The 13,262-nt window shown below is 43.3% G+C and overlaps 1 protein-coding gene across 1 annotated transcript in view; it reads left to right on the top strand.

Annotated features, from left to right (window-relative positions):
* PLA2R1 (phospholipase A2 receptor 1) overlaps positions 1 to 13,262 on the top strand; it is an 84,021-nt gene that overhangs the window by 14,383 nt on the left and 56,376 nt on the right. Inside the window, 1 exon segment of the mRNA XM_034785248.1 lies at positions 12,571 to 12,827. Coding sequence (XP_034641139.1) covers positions 12,571 to 12,827 — 257 coding nt within the window.

Here is a 13,262-nt window from a genome sequence, read left to right as displayed (position 1 = left end):
ACAAGCCCTCTGGGACCAGATACAGATCTTGGAAGCACATCAGATGAGTCTGCAAGATCAGAATTTAGTGCTGCAAGCTGCAGCAACAACGGAGCAAGAAGGAGATGCTCATAGGACAATGGGATGACTTCAGCGCTCAGCTACGAGAATCCATCTGAGCCAGCAACCACTTTCTGAAACAAATTTGAGGAATTGAGAGGACAGAGGATGATGGTCCAGGAGAAGGCAGAGAGGTGTGATTAAAAACACAAGTATGGACTTGAAGTGGAAAGCAGGGTGATAGTTGACCAGGAAGCTTACTTCCCCACAAGGAGCGGGGTAAGGATTTGAGCAGCCAGGAAAATGGTGTGAGGATATGGATTCACCGCCCAGTGAAGGACTTAGTATCAACAGCTGCCAGTACCAAGCCTCTGTCGACTGTAGAGGCTCCAATAATGGCAGTAGCCTTTACAGCTACCCAACCCCTACTGAAGTGGAGAAAAGTAGAAGATAGGGTCACTGCAGGTGATGGGGTCAAACAGGAAGTCATGGCTCAACTCAACGTCCTACAGGTCTAAAAGGTCAAGGCCATGTAGGAACTCAAAGAGATGCGCTCCTCAAGGGACCAGATCTTAGCCCAAGCAGTGCAGTGGGAACAGGACCCATCTCATAATTGAAAAAGAGACTGGGGAACAGCAGTGTTTGCTGCAGAAGTTGCTGACTTAGCTCCATAATTTGCTTTAGGTCCAGTCAGGGTTGAAGTCTAGCAGGTTAAAGATAAAGAGTGAGAGAGCCTGAAGGCTGAGGTAGCCCATCCTTTGAAAAGAGTTGGAATCATGCAGGGTGCAACCACTACAAGGAGGGACATGAGCCAGTTGTAATTAGGAGCTGCCCTGCTATAGAGCTAATGATATGAGATCACAATGAAGCTGCAAGCCAAAGCCACAACTGGACCTCTGCTAAAAAGAAGAGCTATAGCCAGAGGAAAAAGGAAGATAAAAGTGATCCCGATATACTGAATTTCATCCATAAAATAGCATTGGTACAGAAAGAACAAAAGCAGGTGTTGCTAAGCCAGATACTACAAGCAGTGAGCAAAACAGTGCAATCCCTGTTTTTTGGAAACTCTGAAAGTGATCTAAATGTAGCTTGCGAGAGCCTTATCTCTGAAGGTTGTACATGCAGATTCCTCTCCAGCTCAGGAGGCCACAGCAGAAAAGCTTCTTTCTAGTGAAATCTCAATGCTGTTAACCACTCTAGAGGTGAAAAAGGGCTTCAACTAGCTGAACGCTCGGCACATCATAAATTACAGCATGCCATGGACTGTTGAGGACTATGTGCACTGTATGGGATACCTATAATGGGGGAACTCCAGGCTTTCGCCACTTCATGTTTCTCTGAGGAAGATAAGGGTATTGCCAAGAACCTGGCTGACTTCCTTGTAATAGCTAAACAAAAAGTGTCCCATGGCTAGAGAACATAGTTAAAGGGAGACTTTGGTCAAACCCACCTTTTGATGTATGTTGACTCCAGAGCAGGGGAACTCCCAAGGAGTCTAAATTGAACATATTTTCCAGGCAGAGAGGTCTGGGAGAGAAGACCCTGAGGAAGCAGGCCAAAGCCTGGACAAGAAGGAATGTTACCCTCAGACAGAACCACCACCCCAACTCCCTTCTGCAGGGGAAGGTATGTGATGGGGTGTATCTGGCCTCTGCAGCTCACTAAGGGAGACCCCACAGTCCTACTACATGCTACCCCAGGAAGCAGTGAAGTAACAGGAAAGGAACAGCAAAGGTGGGTCTTCCAGGCCTGCCTAGAGAAACCTCACAGAAGCAACTAATCAGAGACCAGCAGGCTTAGAAAAAAATACACTGCAGTGTCTTTAACACGTCAGTTCCTAGTTGGGACCAACAGAGTGAAGAAGAGAGAGAAAACCAGAGGATGCTGGCCCTGAAATAGAGCTGGAGATAAAAGGAGCCCGGTACTAGGAAGAGACCCAGGAAAATAGCAGCCATAGATTGGAGTAAGTAGTACATGGCTGCTGTTTATAGGATTCTTGGGTTAGAACCTGGAGTAGTGGGTGAGCCTAGGTTCCCCTAAGAGCCACAGGTAAAGTGGTGTAATTCCCAAGAAAGGGATAGGCCTTGTTTTGGAGCCAGAACAAAGGGCCGAATTTAATGGGCCCAGAGCTGGGGCTCAAGACCCTAGCGAGAGCAAATAGACTATTAGTTATTGTACACTTTGGTACTGCAGAAAGGCTTCATTTACATTTATTGACTTGGCCGGAGGAACAAGCTGCTGAAGACCTGCCAAGGTTGGTTGGCAGACTGCGGGGGGGTGCCTGGAGTGAGAAAAGGACCGCAGTTTCACACCCAGCACTCAAGAGATGAGTGCCCCCATTACAGGAAGTTACAGGTGTGTTCATTTTCCCTGGAGAATTTCACAAATACAATGTGAGAGCCTTTTAATTGAAAGCTATAACTACCTTCTTCCCTGTGTCAAGCTCTATTTATTCTGCGGTACCTGTACTAACTGTATTGGGTTGACCAGAAGGTTTTGCAGGTTTTAAGTAAATATCGGGTATGGGGGAATGACACTCTCTCTTCATAAACAGAAAACACTTCTTTGTCTTTGATATATTTGTTTTCCTGCTTGTGGAAAGGGTCTCTTAAATAAGCCTTTGTTTGTGATCTTCCCTTAGAGCCTGATCCTGAAACCCTTGAAGTCAATGGGATTTCTAGTTTGACTAAAGAATATAAGTATAGGTAAAGGGTTGCAGAATCGGGCTTCTAGTTTTGTCTTCTAAAGACTGCTCTGAATCCTGATACTTCCCTTCTCTACAAATATCAGTTTTTTCCTGTTGTTGTAGCTGAGGCTTGGCCTGACATGAGTCATTAACACATGGAAAGAGGCCCCATTTCTTGAAGATAGACTTTGGAGGTAAACAGATCATTAGGCTAAAAAGACAGAATGTCTAGACCAGCCAAGATAAGAGGAAGGACCATTTACTACAAGCAAAATAATGATGAACAAGATAAGGTAGGAATGTAGAAAGGTGGTAAAGAAGAGGTCGCACATGGACAGGATATGCTGCACAGCAATTGCTTCTTGCAAAGTAACCAAGCCAATCCAAAAACATGTGATGCACTGTATAGTAAATGCCATGAGATATGTAATGTATATAAAGGGAGAGGCTTTCTGTGTAACTTTGGAGCTGTTATGTACCCTGCATCTATCCCCACTGCATTTGAATCTGATCAATTCAGTGTAGTGTTGCTGTATGCCAAGTAAAGATACCTGAGGGACACAGTCTGGAGTTGAACAGAATTCTTGGAAAGCCAAATGGAAAGAAGTCTCAGAGGGAATCCCAACATAGTGGTGTCATGCCTCGACCTGGATCCATTCGTCTGGAGCAGGTAATGTATAGTTTATTGTATGTGTCAAGGTTTGCAATGGCATTAGAAGGGTTTAAATTTGAAGAAGTTGCCAGGGCACTGGAGGGGTGGGTTGTAGCCAAAAGAGGCCCCTATGGACTCCCCAGAGATGTGTTTGGGGGAGACTGGAACTGGGTGGAAAAGGAACTCCAACACCTAGTGCTGGATAAGAAATGTAAAACAGACAAGCAAAACACTTTGTTACAAGGCTTAATATTGGGAATCCGAGCCTTGGATAAACAACTGAAGGACTTAAAGATTCAAGTCCACAAATTGGAAAAGGAAAGAAATGGCTGGAGGAACAGAAAGAAATATACAAGGTACATGCAATACAATCCAACAAGACATGTTTGGAGAAGAATGAAAGCTGTGAGGCATTAAGGAGGAACAATACCAGCTCATGGAACAAGTAGCAAATTTACAGGACTAGTTGTGACAGTGCCAGCATGATGGGAGATGGGACCCAGCAGGGTTTTCCCAATTTGCAGTGTAGCTATGGGACGTGCTTGTGCAGTAGAGGGATGATTGGAATAGGTATACTCAGTGGTTTTGTAAAGGAATGGCCTTGAAAAATATGAACCACTTAACTATGCAGGATTGGGAGAAGATATTGCAGAAATCTTTGGAAGTTTGTGGACACGGGTCATAGCGCATACCCTGGAGGATTCAGTTTTAGGGGCACAGTTGGCATGGGTGCTTTACAATTTAAGATCAGCTCAAGCAGAGGTGTTTAATATGAAGTTCTTCCCGAAGGAGTGTCTGAGTGAACTAGCAGATTGCCTCCTTCAGTTGTTGAATCTACGGAAGCCTAATATGCATAGTTTACTAGCTACAGGAGAGAGAACACACATTGAAATGTTGCAAGTTGTGCTGTCACTGGAATGCAAGGATTGTGTTTTACAATTTGACCTTAATCCTTCTAAGTTGGACAGTCTGTTGTCCAGAGGAGAGCACCATGGGGGCTACATATAAATCCACAGCATTGGTGGCAGAAGCCAAGATTTTCCAAGTGAAATCCAGCCCTAGGGGCAAGGGACTCTGGGGAAAGGGACAAGTAGATCAGGAACACGGAAGACCCTGGGTGCCATTCTGACAGCTTAAGAATGAGGAGGAGGAACTGCAGGAGGAAGTGAAGAGATTGAAAGCTCTGCAAGGTAGCCAGTCTGGTGAGCAGCCTCACCCAGTGAGCTCCCAATAGGGCTGCCAGACCCTTGCACCCCAGCTGTCTCTCGTAGCACCCCTTTTACAGGATGGCTGGCATGCCCCATGGTAAACATCACTATAGTGGGAGTGGAAGAGGACATGTTACTAGACAGTGGGGTAGCAATAACCATGACAGGGCACTTGCCAAAAGGGACATAGGAAGGGAGATTCAGGAAGTTACTGGAGTAACTTGTCCAGTTCAGATTAGGGAAAAGGAACCAATTATAATAGGAACATGGAGATTGTGACATGGTAGTAAATTCACAAGAAGAAATTCTAGGGATTCGGGTGTTAGTGGAAATGAAATTAGTGGTGGATTTGACTAATATGGTGCTCTGGGGGAATGTGGAAGGAGGTGTCATGCCCAATGCATAAGAAATTGCTCTATGATATGAACAGGACACACCTGCTTGGGTACCCCAACTAATGGAGACCTTTTCAGAGGGATGGGCCAAGTCCACCACCCCAGAGTCAATATCCAGTACCTAAGGAGTCCTTCAGTCCAATTCAGGAGATAGTGGAGGCATTGTTAAAGCAAGGTGTGATAAAGCCAATGTCCTCGGTGTGTAATTCCACAGCCTGGCCAGCACAGAAGCCAGGAGGGGGATGGAGGTTGACCGTAAACTATAGGGCAAAATCTGTGGCTGCTTTAGTGACAGCTTATCCTGAGATGACTGCAAAAATCTCTCATAGAATGAAGTGTTTTTTTGTGCTGAACATAGTAATGGGTTCTGGTCCCTCCCCCTACTCCCAGAGTGTCAGTACAGGATGGCTTTTACATGGGGGAGGGCACATAATATGCATGTACTGTACTGCCCCAGGGGTACAAAGATTCCCCCACCATATACACTGCTTCCTGTGAGCATGGACTCTGGAACTTCCCTCAGCCAGACAGACCCATCCAGTACATTGATGAAATACTGATTCAATCCCCTACGGAAGAGGAACATAAACAGGATTTGTTTGAGGCTTTGCTGTGTCTGCAGTGGTCAGGATTAAAAGTGAATAGTGGAAATAGTACAGCTGGCAAGGAAAGAGGTGACTTTCTTGGGAGTGTCAATAGATGAGGAAGGGTGAAACATAGACCACCAGAGAGCAGAGTTAATCTCCAAACTGCCCATCTCCACAAACAAACAGGCTCTACAATCTTTTCTTGGAATAACAGGATTTTGCAGGGAATTTTCTCCCCAGCAAGTCCATTGTATGAATTGGTAATGGCACCTTATTGGGATTGGCAGGAAGAGCACACTGAAACAGTGGCTGAGCCAAATAGGTTTTTGGGGGGCTCTGGTACTGACTAGTCCGGCTGAGAGTAACTCTGGGTGCATTAAAAAGTCTAACTCCAAACATTATAGGGGTTGTGTTCATGCAGAAATATGGAGATCAGGATCAGCCGGTGGCATTTGCCTCCCGACTGCTGCAGTGTGTGGAACTAAAGTATAACTGGTGTGAGAAAATCATGTTGGCAGAATACTGGGCTATTATCAAGCACAAAAGCTTGGTGGGAAGCCAAAACATGTTTATAGTCAGCCAGCATACTCCCTTTAAGGTAGTTCTAGGAGGAAATGTATCAGCTGGGCAAGTGAGCAATGAAAGAATTCAGAAATAGACTCTGGCTTTGCAAGGAGAAAATGTGGAGGCTGTCCAGCTTATGGAACCAAAGGAATGGATTGCAGGAATTTGCATAGGAGGGATGCTACATGAGTGTGAGGTCAGCCCCTCTAGCACTGGGTATCCAATCTTTTTAAATAACTTTATGCTGGCAGAGTTCAAGAGGAAGAGGAGGTTTGATGTACATACTGCCATCTATCTGCATAAGGACAGAGGAAAGGAGGTCTGGCAGCAGTAAAACTGAGGGATGGAATAATTATAAACACTTTACAATATAAATGGCAGTAAATCGGCTCAGTATGCAGAAGTGGCAGCAGTTATCAGTGTGTTGATGGAAGAAAAGGGATCTCTCTAAACTTACCATAGTTCTGGACTCAGATTGGGTGTTCATGGGAGCTGTATGAATGTTAGCCTGGTGGGCTCAGAAGAAGTACTGGGCTACTGATGGATGAGAGATCAAATTCAGTAGTATGTGGCAAATGCTGGCTGATTTTGGTTAAAATTGAGGTGCACAGGAAAAAAAGGTCATTGGTGAAAGGGAATCAGGCAGCCAACCTAGCATCCAAGGATGCAGCAGTTACTGGGTCACCTTGGCCATAGGAGACCGCTTTGGAAGCAACCCCGGTAGCAGTGCTCACTCGAGGCCAGCAACAAACACAAGCTATAGCGGTGTGGCTACAAAACATTCAGAAACAGGATTTGGAGCTAGGATCACTTTGGGAGCAAGCATGCTGCAAGGAAGTGAAGGTAGCAGGTCAGGATTTAGTAGTAGAGCAGGGATTCTTAGGTGTAAAATCAGAAAATGGTTTGATTTAGGTGGTACCACAGGATATGTGAAAAGATCTGCTATTATGGGTGCGTGGGTCCAGTGTGGGTGGCCACCCCAAACTGGCAGAGGCCAGAAGTAGGTTGGCAAAGATGGGGGTTGTGGCCCAAATGGGAAAGGGACCTAAGGAGCATCTTGATGCCTGCCTAATCTGTGCCAGACACAACCAGCTAACAGAAATCATAGGTGAGCTCTTATGAGACAGGCACCCAGAGGTCCATGGGAAAGAATTCAAATGGACTATACTGGGGAATTACCCTTAAGCCCAAGAGGTAATAAATATGTGCTCGTGGTTGTTGGTGCTTTTTCTGATTAGATTGAGGCCTTCCCCACCAAGAATATGACTGCCCTAACTACAGCAAAACAACTGGTGAACAATTTGTCCTGCAGACAAGGGTGTCTAAGGTGATTGTCTTAGTCAATGGGAGCAGCTTTGTGGGGTCTGTTGTCAAAGAAGTGTGCACTGTGCTAGACATCAGTCGGAAGTTCCACATTCCCATGTCATCCAGCAGCGCCAGGACAGGTTGAGTGAATGAACAGAACCATAAAATCTGAACTCAGGAAAGGCTTAATGTTACAGGCAGCAATTGGGCTGAAATGTTACCACTGGTACTAATGCATATCAGAGATAGGGAGTGCAGATCCACAGGCTTTTGCCCCTACAAGGTCTTGATGGGAAGAAAAAAAGGCACTGTGGGAGGATGGGATTAACCCAGTTCCAGCCCATCTGGCTACAGTAGCACTATCAGAAGCCTGGGTACAGGACTGGCAGATGCAAATTTTACAGGTCTAAAAAAGCATGGTGGTAACCGATGAGGCAGAAGTACAGAAGGCAAAGGCATGGTTCGATGCAAAAGGAGATCTAACTGAACATCAAGTAGGATCTAAATTCATGATCCACAATCTAGCTTCCTACTACACTTTCCCAAAGGCAAAGAGGTATGGTCCATGTGTGATATTGGATCAGCTTGGACCCTCTGTATAGTTGGTAGACCTGGGAAGTAAAGGGCAGAGTTGAGTTCATGCAAGCCAGCTCAAAATTCACAAAGTTTAGTAAAAGAGAGAATCTAGAAATGGTTTCTTCCCTTTTTTTGTCTTGCAGATCTGCATCCATGCAGTGGTAGTGGCTTCCAACATTGGGCACACTCTTGTGGCTTGGTGTGGCATTAGATCTGTGGTGAATTTTTACAGCTGTTCAGATCACTCCTATCCAAGCAGAAAGCCAAAGATGTTGACGTGCCTCAGAAGATGAATGTTCATCTGGGCTTGTGGTAAACCCCTCTGGCACCGTGCTTAAGATCATAGTGACGAGAGGTGATTTACCTTGCCATGTGTGGGTATCAGGGGGCCTGCTATCTGGCTACCTACGGGGCATACGAATTCTGACTGACAAAAACCTGCAGCTGTCGGGACTCTGACTCCAGGTCTTGTGGGTCCGGAATGTCAAGATTGCTAATGAAGTCCAGGTGGTTGATATGGACTTGGGGAACTATGGCATGCACTAGAATTTCAGAACTATGGGTGTGCTTATATACGCTAATTGTACTGACATTGGACCCAGATGGATAGTTGACATTATCATCAATTCTTTTTCACTGGTTTGGTGGAGGGTGGTTTGAAACAGTGAGCCCATGGTCCCACAGACTCCTGTGCATATCAACACTGTTCTCCCTCCACAGGGCTCAACTTCCCCCCTCTATTTTATCCAATCACCGCTCCATAGCTAGAAAATGGTATTTTTATATACCTTGCTCATAAAACAGTGGTAGTAGGTATATTTTAGACTGTACAAAACACAGGTTGACTGGAACCTGCCCAGCCCCATGTAAAAAAAAATAGTTTACCAATAATATCAGGGCACACATTTGATTATGGGAGGATCCAGTGGGAGGCATATTCCAAGAAGGACACAAAAATCATACAGCCAAAAGGGACACAGTGGCACCATATGTGTAGCACTGGAGTTGGGGGTCTCTCTATGGAATTATGCTGATATCAAGGAATTGAACCTTAAGATTAACTTGCTAACTGATAGTTTAGGTTGAGCATTAAAAAGGGAGGAGGGATTAGTACTTTAACCTTGCAGCGGGAGGTATTAACTATTAGTAATATGCACTCCGTTGCACAAACTTTAAAATGGATTAATATATCTGTGAATACTGTGATTGATTCATTAAATATTGCGTGCCACATATGGTACCAAATTTGGTATGCATCTAATGGAGGGAATAGAAGAAATAAAATGGGGTGAATGTTAAACAGCCCACTTATCTGAACCACACTAATGGATACAGGATTTAAGAATATCTGGAAGGAAAATTTGCAATTTGCGAGGCTAAAAGGTCCTGGATCTTGGGCACCACATGAAATTAATAATTCAGCTGTGACAATTGTGATTGCTATTCCTAGATGGACAGGCCAGGAATCCTAAAAGATTGGTATATGTTAACAGTATGTATGGTATATATTAACAGTACAATAGAGTATGGGACCTATAAACAACATTATCCCAATGTGAAGATGGCAACATGAGTAGATGAAATAAACACAGCCTGCTGTAAACAAATCAAGCACAGCTGGTTCTGTGAGTGCTCAGCCTGAATGAACCTCCCACAAGCAAGGGAGGTTGGGCCCAACTAGTCATTAAAGAGAGAAAATGAAGGAGGTGGTACGGCTTGGGGACACAGTATGTGCTCTGGGATACCACAACTTTTCAGTGGCGACAAAACCATGACAGGACGCTGGATGGATTTTGTCTGAACCACACCTCTCTGACTCAGATTGGGACCCATGCCCTATGGCCAAGTGTGAAGATGAAGGAGAATGTGACAGAGGTCATGACAGACAACACCAAATGGGAATCACGGGTGACCAATCTCTTTGCACCCGTACATTCCTTGTCCATTAACATCACTGATTTGATACAAAGGAAAATGGAGCAGTTTGTGTCCATTGCCCAACTAATAGCTGAGCAATTATATTGTTATCATTGGGATGCTATTGTTCAGACAGTGGAACCACCATGGTGGGCTGTACCAGAAGAGATGAACTTGCATCCCCTGCTTCCTACTTTAAGTCTAATATTGATGGTGGTTCAAATAATTACAACTACTGCGGTCTTAGGCATGTGTTGCTGGATAATAAACTTAAAACAGATTGCACAGAACGACAGGAATATGATGCAGATGAAATTAATGCTAATATAAAACAGAAGCAGAGAATGTAGCTGAGGCCTGGCCTGACATGAGTGATTAACACATTGAAGGAGTCCCCATTTCTTGAAGATAGACTTTGGAGGTAAACCGATCATTAGGCTAAAAAGATAGAATGTCTGGGCCAGCCAGGATCAGAGGGAGGACAACCAGGGAACCATCTACTGCAAACAAGATAAGGAAGGAATGTAAAGAGGTGGTAAAGAGGAGGTCAGGATGGACAATGCATGGACAGCTCAAAGTAACCAATCCAATCCAAAAACATGTGATGCAATGTATAGTAAATGCAATGAGATATGTATATAAAGGGAGAGTTTCTGTACAATTTTAGAGCTATTCTGAACCCTTCATCTATTCCCACTGCGTTTGAGCCTGATCAACTCAGTGTAGCACCGCTGTATGCCAAATGAAGATACCTGAGTGACAAAGTCTGGAGTCAAACTGAGTTCTTGGGAAGCCAAGTGGAAAGAGGTCTTGGAGGGAATCCCAACAATTCTCACTTTCAATTATAGGATGTGGCTAACAGGAAACTCTGAAATTCCTATTACACTAGGATTTGAAATGTCTACAGTTTGCAGGTGAAGGCACTAAATATTTTTATACATAAGAATGGCCATACTGTGTCAGACCAAAGGTCCATCTAGCCCAGTATACTGTCTTCCGACAGTGGCCAATGCCAGGTGCCCCAGAGGGAATGAACAGAACAGATAATCATCAAGTGTTCCATTCCCTGTCGCTCATTTCCCAGCTTCTGGCAAACAGAGGCTAGGGACACCATCCCTGCCCATCCTGGCTAATAGCCATTGATGGACCTATCCTCCATTAATTTATCTAGTTATTTTTTGAACCCTGTTATAGCCTTGGCCTTCACAACGTCTTCTGGCAAAGAGTTCCACAGGTTGACTGTGTGTTGTGTGAAGAAATACTTCCTTTTGTTTTAAACCTGCTGCTGCTTAATTTCATTTGGTGACCCCTAGTTCTTGTGTTATGAAGAGTAAATAACACTTCCTTATTTACTTTCTCCACACCAGTCATGATTTTATAGACCTCAGTCATATCGCCCCAAGTCCTCTCTCTTCCAAGCTGAAAAATCCCAGTTTTATTAATCTCTCCTCATACTGAGGCCGTTCCATACACCTAGTCATTTTTGTTGCCCCTTTCTGAACCTTTTCCAATTCCAATATATCTTTTTTGAGATGGGATGACCACATCTGCACACAGTATTCAAGATGTGGGCATTATGGATTTATATAGAGGCAATATGATATTTTCTGTCTTATTATCTATCCCTTTCCTAATGATGCCCAACATTCTGTTCGCTTTTTTGATTACTGCTGCACATTGAGTGGATAATTTCAGAGAACTATCCACAATGACTCCAATATCTCTTTCTTGAGTAGTAACAGCTAATTTAGACCCCATCATTTTATATATATAGTTGGGATTATGTTTTCCAATGTGCATTACTTTGCATTTATCAACATTGAATTTCATCTGCCATTTTGTTTCCCAGTCACCTAGTTTTGAGAGATCCTTTTGTAGCTCTTCGCAGTCTGCCTGGGACTTAACTATCTTGAGTAGTCTGCTGTTTAACCTTTTTCCAGATCATATATGAATATGTTGAATAGGACTCGTCCCAGTACAGACTCGTGGGGGACACCACTCTTTACCTCTCTCCATTTTGAAAATTGACCATTTATTCCTACCCTCTGTTTCCTAATTTTTAACCAGTTACCAATCCGTGAGAGACCCTTCCCTTTTATCCCATGATCGCTTACTTTGCTTAACAGCCGTTGGTGAGGGACCTTGTCAAAGGCTTTCTGAAAATCTAAGTACACTATATCCACTGGATCCCCCTTGTCCACATGCTTGTTGACCCCCTCAAAGAATTCTAGCAGATTGGTGAGGCATGATTTCCCTTTACAAAAAACATGTTGACTCTTCTCCAACAAATTATGTTCATTTAAGTGTCTGACAATTTTGTTGTTTACTATAATTGACCTTAAAATCATATTTCATTCATAATGAGCAAAAGAACCTGAAACAGGATGGAAGGTGAAAAGATCATATTGTTGCAGACATATGTTATCCCTGCACTGTGACTGGCTGAGTTAGTTGTCTTTCAGTATAATACTGATTAGTAATGGAATAGAACGTTTTCAAGAGCAAAGATTAAATGCCAATAGCATTCCTAAGCCTTCTGGAGACTTGTTTTAAGCTTTGCTTTGTTATCATCATGAGAGATCAGAACAGTATATCTGCATCTGAAATGTTCAACATGTTTTGGTTATTTTTTATATTTCAGAGAAGTTAAGCACTAAAGAAATTCTGCTATGGACAGGGCTAAATAGACTGGATGAATCTTCTGGCTGGCAGTGGTCTGATGGAGCACCATTGGCATTTGTGAACTGGAGATCAAGTACTTGATGTTCCTCTTGCACTATATTATTGCATTGTAATTGTATGTTCTCTATAACTGAAATTTATAAGAGTATTGGCCTTTTTTTGTGTTTTCGTTTGGAGGGCTATTCAAAATTCCAGGGACATAGATCAGGGTTTCATTGATCAGACTTTTTAAAGGTATTTTAAAGATGTATTCTATTGGGGAATTTTAACTGATTAGTCTCACCTTACTATGATAAGCCCTATGACATTCCTTGTCCCATATTTCAAGGCTATTCATTTCCACAGAAAATGGACACTGGAACTTTTCAGGTATTTCATGGCATAGCACTCAGTGAGCAAACACGTACCAACAAATATAGATTGTGATGTTCAACCATCCAATTTCTGTGAATTCAATCAGTTCCTTTGCATTACCCAGTGCTGAGCAATAAAACTTGTTTTACTTTACTGAGAGCTTTTGGTTTGTGTATCAATATGATAACACCTGTAGAAGATTATAAGCCTGTTTTGCAATTCAAAAGTAAATTATGGTTAATTTTATGGTTTTTTTTTTTTTTTTTTTTTTTTTTTTTTTTTTTATTTTTTTTTTTG

Source organism: Trachemys scripta, chromosome 11, assembly GCF_013100865.1.
Source record: "Trachemys scripta elegans isolate TJP31775 chromosome 11, CAS_Tse_1.0, whole genome shotgun sequence".
NCBI lineage: Eukaryota > Metazoa > Chordata > Testudines > Emydidae > Trachemys > Trachemys scripta.
This window is presented reverse-complemented; position numbering and strand designations above follow the sequence as displayed.